This window comes from Henckelia pumila, chromosome 2 (assembly GCF_033568475.1).
Source record: "Henckelia pumila isolate YLH828 chromosome 2, ASM3356847v2, whole genome shotgun sequence".
Lineage (NCBI taxonomy): Eukaryota > Viridiplantae > Streptophyta > Magnoliopsida > Lamiales > Gesneriaceae > Henckelia > Henckelia pumila.
In genome coordinates this window covers 28,755,609-28,776,879 of record NC_133121.1, presented here as the reverse complement: position 1 = coordinate 28,776,879, position 21,271 = coordinate 28,755,609, and the positions used below count along the sequence as shown (strand labels likewise).

The window sequence follows — 21,271 nt, the reverse complement described above, 5'->3', positions numbered from 1 at the left end:
TATTGCATATTCCTAAATATTTATAGGAAGCAAAAGCTATACCTTCGTCCGTCGTTAGCCCTTTGCTGTCGAGTGCCTCAAAACTAGGTCACAGCTCCGCTACGACGCCTGGACTGCTATGCCACTTCCGAATTCCCCACGGGACGCCTAGAATGCCCTAGATCTAAACTCAAAGGCTAAGGAATCGAGAGAGAAGAGGTGAATGGTGCACTTCAAAAATGAGCTCGGCACCCCCTATTTATAGACGGCGATCGGAGCTTCCGAACTGCGATCGGAACGTCCGAACACGATCGGGACGTCCGATCCTGCCATCGGAGCTTCCGATCTTGCATTATCCGCCACGTGCCAAAATATCACTGGTTGACTTCGGATAGGGCGATCGGAGCTTCCGATCCCGATCGGAGCTTCTGATCCTGCCACACGTCATGCATGACGTAATATTGATCGGAGCTTCCGATCTCACCTTCGGAGCTTCCGATTTGTTCGATACTTAATTGGTTTAATTAACATAATTAATCTCTTAATTACCAATTTCGGATACGGGGTACTACATCTATCAAATACAACTCATATCTATCTCATATCAACTTCAATCTCATCAAAACCATCAACATCAAGATACCCAATTTTCGAAAATCACCTATAAAATCATAACAAATCCAAACGCTGCTATTTTTCCGATCCGTCTTAGATATACTATCGTGACTAGCTCAAGAACACGTATATCCAATAAAAATAATAATCTATCAACAATCCAAAATTGAAATATGTTGGATCGAAATAAAACTTATGTTAGAACGAAGCCCTCGCAGTTGTGATCGCAAATATACGATAAGATCTGAAATATATCGGACGGATCAAGAATTATCGAAGCTTGGAGAAGAAAAACCAATAACAACAATGGACGAGGCGTGTTGGAGGAGGAAAAAGGAGAGATGACACGCATACATCCATATAAATATCCCAATCCAAGTCAAACTTTCTATTAAAGTTAATATTTGCACTTTAGTCCTTGAACTCTTCAAAAATTGCAAATCAGTCCATGATCAAATTTCAATTCAACCCTCAAAATTCATAATCTCGGTATATCAATATCAATCTCAATTAAGCTAATTTCGAGGCGTTGCATGAGTGACCCTAGACACAACTGGCTATCTCAAAAAGATAACATGATCAACATGGTATGTTAATGCCGCATACATAATCATGACTAGTATAATCATGTATCATATGACAGATAATAATGCAACACTTAAATATACATGCTCAGCTGGCTATCTCAGTCTGTAGTTACGAATATCAACTCACTGGTTTACCAATATAACTGTCTATAGTCAAAGCATACAATTCAACTGAATATCTTATCACTATAACTCATCGAAAATCCTTAACTAGACTAATAGCTACTCCCAAAAGCTATTAAGAGTCTAGACTTATACCTGCATTTGTCACTAGCTCACTGCTGTCGAAGTTCCTGACTCAAACACTGTGAAATGATCGGTTAAGTGTTTAGAAGGTGGATGAATAAGTACTTAAAATAAATTATTTTTAGGTATTGAACTCAATTGGGTTGGAAACTGAATTCTACAATCATCCAATGTCAATATTAGTTGGTTAACAAATTATGTGCGGTAATAAACCAAACTGACATATTAGAACAAATAAAATGGCTTGGAAAATGCACAACTGAATGTAAATATACAATAGATTGTTTATGGATATGTGAAGACTTAAATAATACTGTCACCCCCTTCTTCCAAGATAGGAAGAATATTACCATAAGACTTTGAATTTCGCAACAATTTGCAGAACCCCAGTTTAGTTTGGACTTAAACACTGTCGAGCTGAAACTCCTAGTCACTCAGCTGACTTGAATACAATAATCAATTGATTTTATTATAATGATTTAAAACTCGATAACTTAGCACAAATTGATCCTTAATTGATCAGATAAAATTCGTAGGGTGTGCTTTGAGTACTTTGATCAGTTAGCTTGAAAAAATAGAGCTATAAAATTGTTAGAAATATTTTTGAATTCCAAAAAAATTCCGAGAGCTCTTCAAATTGATCTTGGACTTCTATTTATACTCTAGAAATGCAACGATCACAAATTTCAAAATTGACTTCAGCAAAAAATGGTAGCCGTTGTTTTTTCATGTAGTCCATGTCATTATTCCCTGACATCTGTACCAATGTAGTGCACATGAATCTTCTGCCAGCGGTAAGATAGATGTATGGGAAAAACTTTATCTACTTAGCTAGAAAAAACTGAAAGTCCTTGAAATATATGTTAAATTTCTAATTGATGACTTGATCAAAAGTGCCTTAAAATAATTCAGTCGAATTCCACATCAGTTATAATGGCTGCTCCATTTTGGTCATCATGTTCAGTTTGAGTAACTGTTCATTTTGACTATCGAGTCCAGTACAGTTTCTTTATCAGTTCGGTTATCTTGTCCAGTTAGGTAAAATAACGATTTACTTGAATAATTTAGTTTTAGCTTGTGTTAGTTGTTTTTCTTTTAAATATTTGTTTAACACCAAAACTTAATAGATTGTCCCAGCACACAGCTCCGCTACAAACCCCATAGCACCTTACTGTGTCCAACTCTTGATAATATGGTTAGAAACACCCAAAAGTACATTGAAGCTATAACCTACACACTCAAACATGCACCAACTATGAGAAATACAAACCCTATTTATAGAGCTAGAACAGACGCTCTGATATCTAGTTCAGACCTTCAGAACTCGCATGATTTCCACGTGTCACAAGCATTTATCAACACCTCGCGGGACATCTGTGTTCAGACGATCCGATCTGGACTTCGAACGCTCTAAAATACCACGTGTCCACATCCTTTTGACACATCACTAGTGTGGATAACCTAACTCACTTCGGATGTTCCGATCCTATCTTTTGCATCCGAACTCACTTCCGATCGACTCGGTGCTTTCGAACCCACTTCGATGATCCAATGCTTATTTCCTTATTTCTGACTGATTAAACACTTGGTTAATTATAAAAATAATCCCTAAAAACATGTTTTATCATTTAATCTCGTAAAACGAAACTCGGGTTACAACAATATAAGTCAAAATCTATTTTCGAAATCCAAGATAAATTGTCATTAATTAATTATGTTTTCTAATGAAATAAATCTGCTTATAATGATGTCAAAATAAATGTATTATGTGTGTCCAGGGAAATTGTAATCCAATATGAATTTGTAGCTTAATATAGTACAAATTTTATATTTTTTATATGACATAATAAATTGTAATTAATGAAATTTATATTATATTAAATATAATTAAAATATACTTTTTAATTATTTTCCTAATTTAACTTAGGATTTAAAATAATATATAATTCAGTAGTTACTCATATGAATTAAAATAAATTAAAATTTACTCCACAACAATTTTTATCTCATTTTATAAATATTTATAACATGATTTAAAGACTCGGACTCAAACTGTGCATTAATATTGCTTCAGAAAAAATATTGCTTTATGTGGGATGATGTCTTCTTTGGGGTCAACCCTTTTTAATCTAAAAAAAGTTTGGCTACATAGCTACTTATATGAAATTAATTTAGTTTTTGCTCCCCATTTTTTTTTAGAAAATATATTGTTCTTGTTATAAATGGTTAGATTCATAGATGATTATGATTGATAATATTTATGTAAATAGCTCTAATGTAATTCCAACGTAAGAATTTATATATGTCCATAAGATAAGTCGATTTGATTCATACTAATTGAAAAAAATAATATTTTCAACATAAAAAATAATATTTTTCATTAGATCATATATCCGTCTCGCGGTCATGGAGCTTTTGCGAAAACTAAATATATTTGTGAAATGAGAATTTAGTTTAAAAATCATAAGTTTTCAAGTACTTAGAAGAATAATTTCTGATCATGCATGAATTATAAAATAAAACTAATCCTAACCTAATAGCTACAAGATCAAGCATTTTAATTAGGCACATGAGAGAAGTATACTTGAGACTGTCAGAAGCATATCAACGAACAGTTTGCTTGCATCTATTGAGCTTCGGGTGGCGCAGCGGCTGACCCATCGTATGCTTTCCACAAATCAACATAAAATCTCAAGGGTTTCTTCAGTGCCTTCTTCCATTCATTGGAATCCGGCAGTTCCCCTGTGAGAGCAAGCGAACTCTCGTCTTCTCTATCATCGAGATTCAATAAGAAAAGCTCGTCTCCAAATACTTGATGCATTGCCTTGAGAGTGTCCACCATTATCACACCTCCGTCTTTTCTGATATCTTCTGGCTCCACGCAGCGTCCGCCCACGTTCGCCATTATCCTCCCGCCTTTTTTGAGAGCTCTTTTCAACCTTTCCCATGTGGACGCATCCTGGAGCTGGGGGATCACGCAGCCTTTACTGAACAGATCAACGAAAATGCCAGCAAACCCATCTTTAGCACTGGCGTTTAACGCATTTCCCGTGTGAATATAGAGCCGATCGGGGTGCTCCTTCTCAAGCTTTTCGAGACCAAAATACTCTCTGGCGACGGAAATTACTAACGGGTCGAGCTCCCACCCGTGGATTACGGCCTCCGGGTGCAATTCGAGCACGACTTTAGCGGCTGAACCGGCTCCGAAACCGAGTATGGCGAGAGGTCCGGGAGGAACGATCGGAGGCAGTGTAGCGAAGACGTCGAAGTATGCGTTGGTTAGTGATTTGAAAAGGAAAGAGATGCTGTGGATGTTGCCGGGGGCATCGAGAAGGAGAAGCCTGGAGCCTGCTAAAGGGTGGTCTGCTGCTCTGGAAACTTGAAGAACACGAATATAATTGTGCTTGGACTTGAACTTGACGAGAGTTTTCACGTCTTCGATTGGGATTCCACGGTCCTCGTCGTGCTTGGCAGCGGCGTGGAATTTGGGTGTGAAGGGGTATTTTGAGTAGCGGGTTGCCGACACAAGGGGGAGGCTGCGGTGCTGTGGGCTTGGGATGGGACTGGGAGGGAGTATTTGGGTACATGATAATTTCATCTTTAATTATTTCTTTCTCCTTCTACTCTTGTTCTCATTTTGGTTCTCATTGAGTGGCAATTGGGGGAGAATATAGTACGGTAGGCAAGTTTGATGTGAAGGAATAAGATAGTGTTTTTATAATCGGATCAATGATTGAATCAGTTTATTTGAAAAAAACGGTCCAATCGATCGGGGATGGTCCAACCGAAAAATCGTTTATATAATTTAATATAATAAATAATATATTTTGAATTTTAAAAACTCAAAAATTTTATAAATAGACAAAAAAATATATATATTTAGCATAGTTTGAAATCTAAATAATTATGTAAATATATTCAAAATATCAATTATAGTTATAAATTATTTAATTTAAAAAAAACAATAATTATTAAAATAATTTTTTAAATGATGTAAAAATCTTATATTTTCAATAAAAAATAAAAAAATTTCGAAAAACCGGTTCGGCCGGTTTAACCGGTTGAACCGGTTTTCCAGTTCTTGGCCGGTCCAACCGGTTGATGTGATGATATTTTTCGACATTTATGTGTGTTAATTGGCGTGATTAGAAGAGTTTGGATTAATTAAATTCATTTTATAGTTCATAATTATTGTCTTTGATTTAATTTAGGAACAGAGGAAAAAAAAGATGATAAAAAGATTGATGGAGCGCTTTTGAATAGTGTGTTGAGCGTTTGCACATGTTGTTTGCATAACAAGTAGTGCAAATAAGAAGAGCGTTTGCACAACAAGTAGTGCAAAAAAGGATTGACAAACTCATTTGCACATGTTGTTTGCACAACATGATGCGCTAATGAAGAAGAGAACAAGCGCGAATGAGGAAGAACATAGCGCGATTGCACAGTGAATGAAGCAAACCATGCGTTGTTGTGGGTGCTTGTTGCGCGTTTGCGCGTCCATGGACATCGTTAGCGCTACTTGAAGCGCGGTTGGAGAACCAAGATGCGCGTTTGCAGTACTCTGTGGCTGAGGGATTTTTGCGAGATAAAAGAGACCGCTCGATCCGCAAAATCCAATCGATCGAGCGGTGCCAAGAATTATGAAAACAGTAGGCTCGTATATTTTCTGGCGCTCGATCCGCTCAACTCGTTCGATCGATCGAGAAGGTTTTTGCGGGAAAAAATCTGTAATTTAGGAATTTTTATTTTTAAGGACTCTAACCTTAATTAAAATATATATCTCGAATTTTAGAGTCTTGAGGATCATTCTGAAGAGTTTTGGACGGCTAGAAGGCAGATAACACTCTTGGCGGCTAGGTTTATTCTCTCTTTTCTTAGATTTAATTTTCTTTCATGAATTTTTCTAGAAAATTCATGAATATTGTTGGCTAAGTTTTAGTATTTGGTTGAGGAAGATGAACCCTTGATTTTGTTTATTCATGAGATTCGAATTTTTCATTGTTTAATTCCAAATTGCATATCAAGAGTTGTTTTGGATTGATTGTCATGCTTGTATGTGAGATTTTTGGATTGAACACCTTAGGATTTTGCTATACAATCTATTGCTAAATTAGAACTCAAATCCGTAATTTTTTGAATCATCTGATTTGTAAAGCAACTATGATTAATATTTTATGCTGTTGAATTTGTTAAATCGTAGGAACAACAATTGACTAGATTAAATACAATCGCTGGTATTGTGTTGTCTAGATTCATCAGTTTTACTCATTTGAATGCTACCGTGGATTTAAATCTAATCGCCGGTATTGGGTTAATTTATGGGGTAATGGTTAACTTAGAACACTGGTGTCTAGATAACTAAAATTAAGGTGAAACAAGAATTAAATTTTCAATGATGAATATTCAATGTGAATTATTATTTTTAGCGCCGTTTCCGGGGAAGGCGTTCAATTTATTTGTGTTCTTGTTTTTTTATTTTCTATTTTGTTTCCTCCTAGTGCTTATCGTGTTTGTTAATGCTTACAGGAGAATCTTCTGAAGAAGAATTCCCCTACGATTTGGAGATAGAGAACGCTTCATAGAAGAAGGAAGGAGTCTCGTAGAAAACAAGAAGAGGACGAACATCATACCGAAATTCCTGAGGAAGAGATGGCTGCCAACGCAAATCTAAGCCTGAGACAACTTGGCACTCCTGATCTGAATCAACAGCCCCTATGCATTACTTTTCCTACTTTAGAAGCTAATGCTACTTTTGAGTTAAATTCTGGGCTAATTCACTTATTACCTTCATTCCATGGTCTTGCAGGTGAGGATCCACATAAGCATTTGATGGAATTCCATGTGGTATGCACAAGTATGAAATCCCATGGAGTGACAGAGGAGCAGATCTAACTAAGAGCCTTTCCTTTTTCTTTAAAGAATGCTGCGAAGGATTGACTATACTATTTACCCTCTGGATCCATCACCACCTGGACAGAGATGAAAATGATATTTCTAGAGAAGTACTTTCCAGCGTCTAGAGCGGCAAACATCAGGAAAGAGATCTATGGGTGCAAGAAATTTACAGAAGAATCACTTCATGAATACTAGGAGCGGTTCAAAAAACTTGTAGCTAGCTGTCCGCAACATCAGATAAGTGAAAACCTGTTAATTCAATATTTCTATGAAGGTTTGTTGCCTCATGACAGGAGTATGTTATATGCGGCCAGTGGAGGAGTTTTTGTGGACAAAACTCCAGTACAAGCAAGGAACTTGATAGAGAATATGGCGGCTAATTCTCAGCAATTTGTCACTAACAGGAGTGATCTAGCGCCCAGACGGGGCAACGAGGTAAATGTTTCTTCTCTTGAAAAACAATTTATTGAACTGACGTCTCTTGTGCGTCAAATGGCTGTAGGCAATGGAAATAATGTGAAAAGTGTGGAATCTATGGTGCAGTGGGACATGCAATTGACATGTTTCCCACACTTCAAGAGGGATCTACTGAACAAGTCAATGCAGCAGGAGGATTTCCTGGGCCACCACAGTAGAGAAATTATGATCCTTATTCGAATACATTCAATCCAGGTTGGAAGGATCATCCAAACCTCAGATATGGAAATCATGCAATGAACCAGCCTGCACCTCCAGTGAAGCAATCGAATGTTCAAGCTTATAGTCCACCGTATCCTCCACAGCCACAGCGTCCTCATGTTCCAACGCCTAGTGAGTTTCTAGAAAACATTGTTAAGGATCTTGCTACTAATACTGTAACTTTTCAATAGGAAACTCGAGCAAGTATCCAACAGTTGAACACTCAAATGGGCAGTTGGCAACCGCAGTCAACATGTTGGAGGCACTGAATTCTAACAGCTTACCATCACAAACAGTGGTGAATCCGAAGAAGAATGTTAGTGCAATCACCTTGAGGAGTGAAAAGGAGTTGCAGATTCGTGAAGAGGCGATTCAAGAACCGGTAGAGGATGAAGATGACAAGGAATCTAAGGTGGAGGAGAATGAGAAAATTCACGAGGCACCAAGAGGTAAGTTTCCTCCTCTTTCTGATTATAGACCTGTAGCCCCGTTTCCCTTAGCATTGAAAGAGTCTAGGAGGGATGAAGGAATTAAGGGGATGTATAAAATTTTTCATAGATGTGAGGTAAATATTCATTTGTTAGATGCTATCAAACAAGTACCTCGTTATGCTAAATTTTTAAAAGAATTGTGTACTATGAAGAGAAAACAAAAACTGAAGGGGTGTTAGAAAGTTGAATTGGGAGAGCAGGTCTCTGCTGTCAATCAAATAAATGTACCTACAAAATGCAAGGACCCAGGTATGTTTTTGATTTCTTGTAAGATAGGAGATGTTCAGCTTGATACGGTCATGCTAGATTTAGGAGCATCGATTAATGTCATACCATACTTTGTTTATGCTTCCTTAAACTTAGGGCATTTAAATAAAACTAAAATTGTTGTTCAGATGGCTAATAAATCTACTATTTTTCCTAGAGGAGTGATAGAGGATGTTCTTGTGCAAGTTGGTAATTTGATTTTTCCTGCTGATTTCTATGTACTTGATATGAAAAATAATGATTTGAATAGCCCAACTTTGCTCGGGAGACCATTTTTGAAAACTTCAAAGTCTATCATAGATGTTGATAATGGTACTCTCACTATGGAATTTGATTGGGAAATTGCTAAGTTTAATATTTTTGATACCCTGAAAAATCGTAGTTGTGAAAGTGCTGTTAATGTTCTTGATGTCAATGATCACTTATCATAAGAAAAAAAGAAGTTTGTAATTGAGGATAAGTTGAAGGAGATTGTTGTAAGACCTGCTGAGAATTCTAATGCTAAAATTTTTCCTTCTAATTTGTAGGCATCTAAAACTGAGCCGAAACTTCCTCCGGATCGATTAAAAGGAATCCCCAAGAAATCAAATCAGAGGAAGCATGGGACGAAATTAACTGGAAAATTTCACAAGTGGGTGAAGGTGGACAAGGGAACCAGATATGAACCACCTTGAAGAACTGAAGCATACAGTCGGGCCGACGACTGTAAACAGAGGCGTTGCTTGGGAGGCAACCCGAGGGGAGTATTTATTTTCATTCTTAGTTTTTTATTTATTTTTGTTTTGCATTTTTTCTTACATTGGGGACAATGTAAGATTTTAAGTATGGGGGAGAGGACTTAGCCAGTCATTGAGAGAATTTAGCCGATTTTTGAAAGAAATTTTTTTTTTAGAGCTCATAGTTTGTGATGAATTTGACTGTTGAAAATCACTAGCCCATGATGATATCTAATTGATGACATGCATGCTTTTGAAAATAGATAATTTGCTAACCTTGGAACACTTTGATATCCAATGCAAATTAGACTTTGATATGGTTGTTGAATTTTTTTTAAAGCACGCATGAGTCATGGCTTGTGATTGTATATGACATAGTGAAGGTCGTGTGAGCCTTGTGATAGTATTAGGAAGTCGCTAGCCTATCAACGTCTCTTTTGAGCTTAATCGAAAAAAGAAAAAGAAAAAGAAAAAGAGTAAAGAATGGAGTTAGTAAGGTGAGGGGAGACATTGGAATAAGGATTGAAATTCTAGTCCTATAAATTCCAAGAGCTAAAAATGCAGGAGAATGTATGGAGTTGAGGATAATCGAGTGCAATTACTCAGACAAGTGAAAAGACTATAAAACTTCTCAATGATTTAATTTGATTTGTTGGTGTGCAACTTGAGCTATTGTGGGGTTTTACATTGAATGAATCTATGAAGTGTGCATGACACTTGCTAATGACCATACACACACACACACACACATGTTCGAGGCTATATTTCTAGTTAAAATGTCTGGATATTGAACTTGTTCCGTTGTTAGCATTTTAACGCCTTTCTTGATCATGCATTGATTTTATTCCTAAGGCACAAATGTGATGATCATGGTTAATGTTGTGAAAAATGCTCGCAAGCATACGAGTGTCAAGTTTTAATATAGTGAAAAATTAAGTATCGATCCCACAGAGAGTAAAATGAAAATATGCAGTGCTTGTAATTAAAATATTCTAAACTTTATCTAAAAAATCAAAATCTCAGAATTTTGCAGAAAAATAAATTAATTAAATGAGTTCTTAGCAACCACGCACACAACTTTCAGATAAATATCAATCAGAGAAAAATGGTCTAGAGGTTTAGATTTCACCTGGTTTCAACAACAGTCAATCCTAATTAATTAATTTTCATGAATCTCAATCAATTAATAGCCAAGAACACTTAAGTGTATTATTCCCTCTCCCGAGTGCCGAATAAAATATATCAACTACAATTCAATTCTAATATACCTATTAAGAATCTACTTGCAGTGATCAATTCAAAACAATGTTCTTTTTAAAAGCTCTGTTAAAATTATACACTCTCCCGAGTTATATAAATAATCAACAATGTATTTTCTATTGGTCCTATTCAAAATCTCCTCTCCCAAGTGCCAGATTTCAAATAAATATAACAAATCAATTATTGATCAGATAATTGAAAAGACAATCAATTTTAGAAAAATAATTAATCTAGAAGAAACTCAATCCAATAAAATCAAAAATTCATGAAAGTGTCTACACCAGGTTCCATCCGACCTCTAGACTATAAAAATTAGTTCATAGTAAAATTCTGAATAAAACAAATCATGTTAAAAAATACAGACATAAATTTAGAATTAAAATAAAATATAGAAAACAAATCCGTCGATGCGATACCGTGTCCGGAGTATCGATCTCCGTCATCAATTAAGCTCCAGATTCTCCAGAAAATTCACGATCAATTCTCTGATTTGTTCTATGATATGCGTGTTGTGTGTGTTTATGTTCTGGCGGCTCCCTCTCTTGCCTGATAAGAAATTCCTTTTTATATCGTTACAATAAAAGCCCAGCAAAAAGCCCAAAATTTCCTTTCCGATAATTAAAAGTCCACGCTGAAATCTCGCAACGCTCGAGCACTCCAAATAGCCAGGCGGGCACGCATAACCTTCTGTCAAAATTCTTCATTCTCACAAAACTTGCGCGATAGCGCTCTCCTCCTTCATTAGCACTAAAAGTAAGCGCTAACATTACAGCCCAAATTGAAAGCCCATTAAAGTTTCTTCTTTTTCTGTTCGTTCCTTCTTCTTTTCTTCTTTTTTTCTTCCTTTTTATTTTCTCTTCTTTTATTCTTTTAATTCCTTTCTCCATTTTCTCTCCTTAAATCTCATTTTTCTTTTCTTTTCCAAATAAATTCAATAATCTCCTACAACCACAAAAATAACAAAACACCCACATAAATATGTTTGAAACAAACATTTAACAATTAAAATCATATATAAATAAAGTGTATAAAATACACTTATCAAATACCTCCAAACTTAGACTTTTGCTAGTCCCGAGCAAAACTATCAAAACAACTTTCAAAAACTAATTCTATAAAAAACAACAAGAATAACCAATAAATATTATGGAGCAATGACCTCAGAAATAATTTTAAAAATTCAAATCCAATCCCATCCAACCTACTAACACTGGAAAGTTTCAGTCATAACAAAATAACCGCATAAACTCACAATCTCCGCAACTCACGTTTCAAAACACCCTTATCCAAGTTTAATTCACACATTCATAGATCATGATGACTTTTCAAGGTAGAATAGGATCAAATATAGGATATTAATAAAAAAAACTCACAAATAGGTAAATGCAAAGAATAATAGTGTGTGCGTGTTTCGATCAAAATTCATAATCATTAAAAGTATCAATCAACAGTCCATATGCGAAATTCTCGCAACTCTTTTCCACTAGTATATTGGGCAACTGAGACTCGGTCAATAGGACTTAATCAGCTTATAATGTAAGGCCTAGCTCATGCCTACAAATGAAGGAATAAGAATTCAAAATAAGGAGTAATTTATATTTATTCTCAATCTAACTTCAACTCCTTTCATTCACAATTTCACTTCTTATTTTTTTTTTCACTTCATTAATTTTTCAAATTTTCTCACACTTTCTTTCACAACTTTTTTTTTTTTATTTTTCAATCCTCTTTTCATCTTTTTTTTTTCCTACTACCTCTTTCTTAATTTTTTTCTTTTCAAATCTTCCACCACACCATTCCATTTTTCACAAATAAAAACTAGGAGCATATAACATTTTAGCATTCAAATTACTCACTTAAAGGTAGGAATTAGTGTTTAGGCTATTTAGGTAGTCAATGTATGACCTTGAAACAATGACGAATGGGGGTTTATCACACGTTTACACGCATGACATTCGATTTTTAATAAAGCTCAAACAAGGTACTAGGGATAAAATATATTAATCATTGGGTAGCTTGAAAGGCTCAAACGAATTCAGAAAAATTGTCTAAATCATTCCTAATCACAGTTATGCCCGTATTTCGCCTCGAAGAGTGTACGAACTAGTTCTAGACAAGTCTAATCCACAATTAATTCATTCAAATTTCAATCAGTGCAGAAATAACAATCATCAGCAGTAAACGATTATTTTCACAACAATTTCAGATTTTTCCGTACCACATAGTACTCATATACGTGTAAGCTCAAATAGGCAACTAAGGATAAATTTATTCAATGAAAATTAGGCCCAAAAATCCATAAAATGCCTCAATCATATCTATGTCTGTATGTCTTAAAAATTAGATTCAAGTATTAATCACAGAGTATATAGGAAATTTTTCATTAACTTGGTTCCATTTTCTCAAAAATATTTGTCAGATAGGTAGACAGTCATGGATTTCAGTTATTCGGGCTGAGGACTATAAACTAAGCGTTGCTTCGGAGGCAACACAATATTTTTTAGTATTATTTATTTATTATGTTTGTTTGATTTTTATGTATTTACTTCTTAAATTTTTGTCCCTTGTCATTTTTTTAGGATGTGTGGAGATAAAGTGTGTTGGTGTTACCCCTACTATACCCCAGTGCGCTGCAAATGACGATGAAAAGGATGACGACTACTGATGGATGACTACTGATGGTCGTTGTCACAGGTACATGTATTCCTCTGCTATTTAATTTGTTTATTTTACATTGAGGACAATGCACATTTTAAGTTTGGGGGGGGGGGGGTGTTTAAATATTGTAAAACTTTTGAAATGTTTTTGGGTAAGTTAGTTGAGTTAAATACATGATGTGTACTTGTGTAGGCCTATGATGAAAATAAATTTTTGTGCTAAAATGTCAATGTTAGCTAAATTTATTCTTGAGTTCTCACCCATATGCACTACGCTTTGATTGTCTAGACTCTAGTGATTAGAAAAACTTTGTGATTTTGTGAGTGAATTGGATGATTTGATTCTTAACTTTGGGTATTTATGCTTGAAACTGAGGTAGACTTCTACAATCTTAGAAATGATTTAGGCAATAAATTAATAACAATTCCACCCGGGTCATTGATGAGGAATTGAAATCCTAATTCTCTTGTCCTTGGCTAAGTATGCGGAATAAATGGGGTTGCAAAATTAAAAAAAAAATTAATTTTTGAAAAACTTTTACAACTCCATCCGGGCCTAGAAAGGGATTGAAATCCTAATCACCAATCCATGACTAAGTTTGCGAAAAAAAATAATGGGGTTGATGTTTCATTCTGGCTATAGACTAGGAGATTGAAATCCGAATCCTATCTTTAGTTATAACTAAGTCTGCGGATAAAATGGGGCTAAATAAAAATCAGGTTCAAAATCCGGTAATTTAATGAAAAAAAAACAAATGTGGTATAACTTGAAAAGTCTTTTTGATCTTAGTGAGTATAAGATGAACTTTGTAGAGAGTGTTTTGAAACTAGAGAGCGGAATTGATGAATCTATGAAACAAACTTGTTGCATTAGTGCATCTAAAGCGAGGAGAATAGACAAGATTGGAAAATCACACACACACGAGAACTCTTGAGAAAATTACCCTACATGTGTATTTAATCTTGGAATGTAAAATTTCGGAGGCCGAATATATTGCTCATTATTGTTTTGCTCGGGACTAGCAAAAGTTTAAGTTTGGGGGAATTTGGTAAGTGCATTTTATGAACTTAATTTATATATGTTTTGACTTGGCTTTTGTGATGTGTTTAGTGGATATTATGCATATTTGTTGTTGTTTTTGTGAGTTGCAAGGATTGGAGCAAAAGTAGCTATAAGAAGCGGAATGATGAATTTTGGAGCAGCAACTTCAGAAACTTACTGGGAATGATTGAAGCATTTAAATCCAATCTTTACTGTTCATAATAAATTTTAGGATGTTTTGAAGATTTTGTCAAAATTTTAGCTCGATCCGACGGCTAGATTGTGAGATATGAATTTTTGAAACTTGTCGCGCGCTGCAGAACTGCACATGCGAGAGGCATGCGCGCCCGCGCTTCCTGGACGTGAAAAAGGAAGCCAAATTCGAAGGTCATGCGCGCCCTTGCCCTTCTACTGCGCCTGCGCACCGTTGCAAAGTCAGATTTTGTAAATTTTTGGGAAGGAAACTTGGAAAATTTTTTGTGCTTTATTCGGTGGGCTTTCAAACACATATAAAAAGGAGATATCAGACGTGAGAAGCAAGGAGAGCCGCCGCACAACAACACACACAAATTTTAGAGATTTGAGAGGAGAAGAAGCGACATCCAAGCAACAGAACCACACAACTACGCATTCAAGTAAGCTTGGGACACGAATTTGAGACGTGAAAGTGAAAGACAAAGGATAATCGAATCACAAGACAGAAGAAATTCACCTGGGGACGGAGAATCCACTCTAATCTGTGATTTTTATTATCTGCCTTGATTTATTTTGAGATTTTGAATATATCTATGTGTTTAATTATTTCATTATAAGTTTATTAGTTGTTTTTAGAGATTGACGGATCTTGATTGGAGTTTTGTGTTTTGACTATTATTTTGCCTACTATTATTTATTCTTAACAATTTATTTGTGTATTCCTGTGATAGTCGTGTTTTGTTTGCATATTTTAATGTTATTTTGTTAGGAGTTTGCATTCATTTATTTGTCTTTGTTCGTGTTTTATCTTAGTTTTGTTTTTTTATGCATGCATTTAGCTACATAACATACTCTCAGTTTAATGTGTAGGAAGTTTCAAGTTCAAGAAGAAGTTAGGCAGAATGTTGGCAATTTTTCATGTGCTCGATCCTGTATACTTATAGGATCGAGCGCAGCTTCTGAAGATTCAAGGCAGCAGGCAAGGCATTTTTCGTGCACTTGATCGGATGTACTCACGCAATCGAGCGCAGCATAAAAAATTTAAAACAGTAGCAATGTAATTTTTTACGCGCTCGATCCTGGCAACTCATAGGATCGAGCGCGCTGGTCTGTTCGGGAAAAATTATGTAATTTTGGAAACTTTGTTATTTTGGACTCTAGTCTTTATTAGGCTTTTATTCCGTTTTTGAGAGATTATTATCAGACTTTTGGAGATCTCAAGGGCGGCTAGGTTTTGTTTGACAACTCTCTTTCAAGATTTCTTCTTTTCTTTTGAATTTTTCTTGAGATTTTGATGAATTGTTGTAGCTAAACTTTTATTCTTGGTTGAGGGAGACGAAACCTTGATATAATTTGTTCATGAGATTTAATTTTCATGTTTTAATCTTTATTGAGTATCAATAGTTGATCTGTTTTATTTCATGTTTGTATGCGAAATTTTCTGATTGGCCATGTTAGGATTTTTCTATGCAAACTACAGCTAAATTAGAATTCAAATCCGTAATTGTCTGAGTAAACTAATTTGCAAAGCAACAACGTTTGATATTTTCTACTGCTGAATTTATTAAATCATATGATCAATTCTTGACTAGGCTAAATACATCCGCTGGTGCATGTGTTGTCTAGATTCATCAGTTTTACTCGTTTGAATGCTACCTTAGATTTAAATCTAGATCGCTGGAATCCGGGTTAATTTATTGGTAAGGGTTAATTTAGAACGCTTTTGTCTAATTAACTAAAATTAAAGTGGAACAGGAATTAAATTTTCAATGACGAATATTTGATAGGATTAATTATTTTTAGGGAATCGATGATTTAATGAATAAATATCAAGGGTGTAGTCGACCGATACCAAGGCTTGTTTCCTATTGATTTCTCCAGTTAAATTTTCATTCTTGCATGATAGTGATAATATTACTTTTTAATTGTTTAAATTTTCAGTAGTTAAGTCGAAAAACTCAAAACCCCATTTTAGTTTACTTAGAATACATTAAATTTACCTTTCCTTGTGGGAACGATCCTTACTCACACTACTACATTTTCGTGGTTATCTGATTGAGTTGGGTAATTTGGGCGCGATACGACTTAGCACTACCAAATTTTGGCGTCGTTGCCGGGGAACGGTGTTTAATTTATTGTGTTCTATTTCTTTTTGTTTTGTTTTGTTTAATCTCACTCTCCTCTTTTTCCTTGTTTCTAGTTCTCTCGTTCATGCTTTCAGGTGATTTTGCTGAAGAAGACTTTCTTTACGACCCAGAAATTGAAAGGACTTTGCACAGGCGAAGGAGAGAACTTCGTAGGCAACAACAAGGGGAAGCTGCTCAACTGCATTTCCGGAAGAAGAAATGGCGGCTAATGCTAATCTGAGTTTGCAACAATTGGGCACTCCTGATCCCAATCAACAACCCTTATGCATTACTTTTCCTACATTACTTGAATGCTACTGCGGGTACATGCGAAGAAATGATGAAAAGGGCTATATTTGCTAGAGAATTGGGAGTTCCTATCGTAATGGTCATTACATTAGAAAATAATGCCACTTTTGAGCTTAAATCTGGATTGATTCACTTATTACCCTCTTTTCATGGTCTTGCAGGTGAGGACCCAAATAAACACTTAATGGAATTCCACGTAGTTTGCACGAGTATGAAACCCCATGGGGTGACAGAGGAGCAGATTCAGCTAAGAGCTTTTCCTTTCTCTTTGAAGAGTGCTGCGAAGGATTGGCTATATTACTTGCTCTCTGGTTCTATCGCAACTTGGACGGACATGAAAAGAATCTTTCTGGAAAATTATTTCCTAGCCTCTAGAGCTGCGAACATCCGGAAGGAAATCTATGGAATCATGCAATACTCAGGGAAATCACTGCACGAATACTGGGAGCGGTTCAAGAAGCTTTGCGCTAGCTGTCCGCATCACCAGATAAGTGAAAATCAATTAATTAAATTATGCTATGAAGGTTTGTTGCCTCATGACAGGAGTATGCTAGATGCAGCAAGTGGAGGCGTTTTTATGGATAAAACTCCCGTACAAGCGAGGAGCTTAATTGAGAACATGACTGCCAATTCTCAACAATTCGGCAACAACAGGAATGAGCATGCGTCAGAGAAGAATAGTGAGGTAAATGTCTCTTCCCTTGAACAACAATTAATTGAATTGACATCTCTTGTGCGTTAGATGGTTGTAGGGAATGGACAAACTGCAAAGGCATGTGGGATTTGTGCTGCAGTGGGACATGCTACTGATATGTGTCCCACACTTCAAGAAGAATCGGTTGAACAAGTCAATGCTACTGGAGGATTTCCTGGACCACCACAGCGGAAATATGATCCCTATTCCAACATTTACAATCCTTTTTGGAAGGGTCATCTAAATCTGAGATATGGGAACCCTCAGGCAAACCAATCTGGGCCTCAAGCACCACCGCACAATCAAGCTTTTAGGCCACCGTATCCTCAACAGCAGCAGCGTCCTCAGATTCCCAATCCGGGTGAGTTTCTTGAAAATATTGTTAAGGAGCTTGCTACTAATACTGTTACTTTCCAACAGGAAACAAGAGCAAGTATCCAAAACTTGAATACCCAGATGGGAAAGCTCGCCAACGCCATCAATAAGTTGGAAGCACAGCATTCCAACGCGTTGCCATCACAAACAATTCCGAACCCAAGAGAAAACGTAAGTGCAATCACTCTAAGGAATGGGAAGGAGTTGAAGATCAAGGAGAAAGAAGTGGATAACTCAGCCAAAGAGGAGCTGCAAGAAGAGCCGAAATTGACTGATGGCGAAGCAACCAAGGAAGAAGCGCCAAAAGGAAAGTTTCCTCCACTTTCTGAATATAAGCCTGTTGCCCCTTTTCCCTTAGCACTTAAGGATTCTAGAAAATATGAAGGGATTAAAGAACTTTATGAGACTTTTCGTAGATGTGATGTAAATATTCCGTTGCTAGATGTCATTAAGCAGGTACCTCGATACACGAAGTTTTTGAAGGAATTATGCACATCAAAGAGAAAACAGACATTGAAGGGTTGTAAAAAAGTGGAGCTTGGTGAGAACGTATCTGCTGTGATCCAACAAAAATTGCCCGCAAAATGCAAGGATCCATGTATGGTTTCTATCCCATGCACTATAGGGAATGTTAGACTTGAGAAGGCAATGTTAGATCTAGGAGCATCAATCAATGTTATGTCATATTCTATCTATGCATCCTTGAAACTTGGTCCATTGAACAAAACTGGAATTGTTATTCAGTTAGCTGATAGGTCTAATGCATACCCTAGGGGAATAGTTGAAGATGTGTTAGTGCAAGTAAATAACTTGGTATTTCCTGCAGATTTTTATGTGCTCGACATGGAAAACGGTGATCATAATAGTCCTATTTTGTTAGGCATACTATTTTTGAAAACTTCCATGACTAAAATTGATTTTCACAGTGGCACACTCGCTATGGAATTTGATGGAGAAGTTGTGAAATTTAATATTTATGATGCCATGAAATTTCCTTACAGTGATGATTGTGTATTTTTTGTTGATATTGTGGATTACTTGGCACAAGATTATTATGAGCATGCAGGAAAAGATGAGCTTGAGGTGGCTATTGTTGCACCCATTCAGCGGGAAGATGGAATTGGATTCAGCGTAGAAGTGGAAGATATGAAGAAAATTCTGAACAGTTCTCCTGCGCTACATCAGTCAGGTAATGTCTCTTATATATCATTACCAATCTCTAATACTCGGCTCCTTCCATCTGTTTTGCAGGCGCCAGTGGTTGAACTGAAGACGCTTCCCAAAAATCTCAAGTATGTTTTCCTTGGAGAAGGAGAAACATTACCAGTCATCATATTAAATAGTTTGGAAGCCGACCAAGAGGAACAATTAGTCAAAGTACTGCAAGAGCACAAGACTCCTATTGGGTGGACCATAGCAGACATCAAGGGAATTAGCCCTTCTACATGTATGCACAGGATTCTGATGGAGGAAGGAGCGGACCCATCACGGCAGCTGCAAAGGAAGTTAAACCCACCTATGATGGAGGTGGTAAAGGCTGAAATTCTGAAACTTCTCGAAGTTGGAGTCATTTACCCGATTTTTGACAGTCAGTGGGTTAGTCCGGTCCAAGTGGTACCCAAGAAAACCGGAATTAATGTGGTGAAAAACAAGGATGATGAATTGGTTCCCACCCACATTTAAAATGGGTGGAGGGTTTGTATAGACTATAGGAAGCTAAATGCGGGAACCCGAAAGTATCACATCCCTTTACCATTTAATGATCAAATGATTGAACGTTTAGCATGTCATCCTTATTACTGTTTTCTTGATGGGTATTCTGCTTATTTTCAGATTGCTATTGCGTCGGAAGATCAAGAAAAGACGACATTCACTTGCCCGTTTGGCACCTTTGCATATCGACGGATGCCTTTTGGACTCTGCAATTCACCGGCCACTTTCCAACGGTGTATGGTTAGTATCTTTTCAGATTTCATTGAGAATATCTTAGAAGTTTTTATGGATGATTTACTCTCTATGGTGATTCATTCGAAAATTGTCTGTCTAAACTTGCTCTTGTCCTTAAGAGGTGTGTCGAAACCAACTTAGTTTTAAATTCTGAAAAATGTCACTTTATGGTTGGGCAGGGTGTTGTGTTAGGTCATGTTGTTTCATCTAAGGTAATAGAGGTAGACAAAGCTAAAATTGATATTATCAGTCTCTCCCTTATCCCATATGTGTGCGAGAAGTGCTTTATTTTCTTGGCCATGCAGGTTTTTACAGGAGATACATTCAGGACTTCTCCAAGATCGCATCCCCCCATGTGCAAGTTGTTGCAAAAAGATGTTCCGTTTGAGTTTGATGAACCATGAAAAAAGTCTTTTGACAAACTCAAAGACTCATTGACATCTGCACCAATAATCCAACTACCGTACTGGAGCCAACCATTCGAGATCATGTGTGATGCCAGTGACTATGCAGTTGGCGCGGTTTTAGGCCAAAAAGTTGGGAAAGCATCGCATGCTATATACTACGCTTTGCGTACCCTGAACGATGCCCAACGGAACTACTCCACCACTGAAAAAGAGCTTTTAGCTGTTGTTTTTGCATTAGAAAAATTTTTCTCTTATTTACTTGGTGCTAAATTTATTGTTTATTCTAACCATGCAACTCTTCGCTTTCTGATGGCAAAGAAGGAGGCAAAACCAAGGCTAATAAGATGGATACTACTTTTGAGCAAATTCGATGTGGAAATCAAAGATAAGAGAGGAACCGAGAATCGAGTCGCAGACCACTTGAGCCGTCTCGTTCATATCGATGAAGAGCTGAGTTTGCGTGAAGAATTTCCTGATGAACAATTATTTTCCACAAACGCCAAATTACCCTGGTACGCAAATATTTTCAATTATTTAGTTACTAAAGGGTTTTCCTTTGAATTCTCCAAGGCACAAAACGACAAGGTGAGAAGTGATGCAAAGTATTATGTGTGGGATGATCCATACTTGCGGAAGCACTGCGATGATCAAGTTATACGTCGATGTATACCTGTGAGTGAGGTAATCCCTATTCTCACTTTTTGTCATTCTCATGCGTGTGGTGGCCATTTTGGAGCAAAAAGGACAGCGAGAAAGGTGTTGGACTGCGGATTTTTTTGGCCTTC

The 21,271-nt window shown here is 36.5% G+C and overlaps 1 protein-coding gene across 1 annotated transcript; it reads right to left on the bottom strand.

Moving 5' to 3' along the window:
• Window positions 1-2,862: 2,862 nt before the first annotated feature.
• LOC140884889 (uncharacterized) lies at window positions 2,863-5,031 on the bottom strand. The gene is made up of 2 exons (XM_073291773.1): window positions 4,012-5,031; window positions 2,863-2,996 (listed from the first exon to the last, which is right to left on the bottom strand). The coding sequence occupies exon 1, from the start codon at window positions 5,023-5,025 to the stop codon at window positions 4,054-4,056; it is 972 nt and encodes a 323-aa protein (XP_073147874.1). The 5' UTR covers window positions 5,026-5,031; the 3' UTR covers window positions 2,863-2,996; window positions 4,012-4,053.
• Between the last annotated feature and the right edge of the window lie 16,240 nt (window positions 5,032-21,271).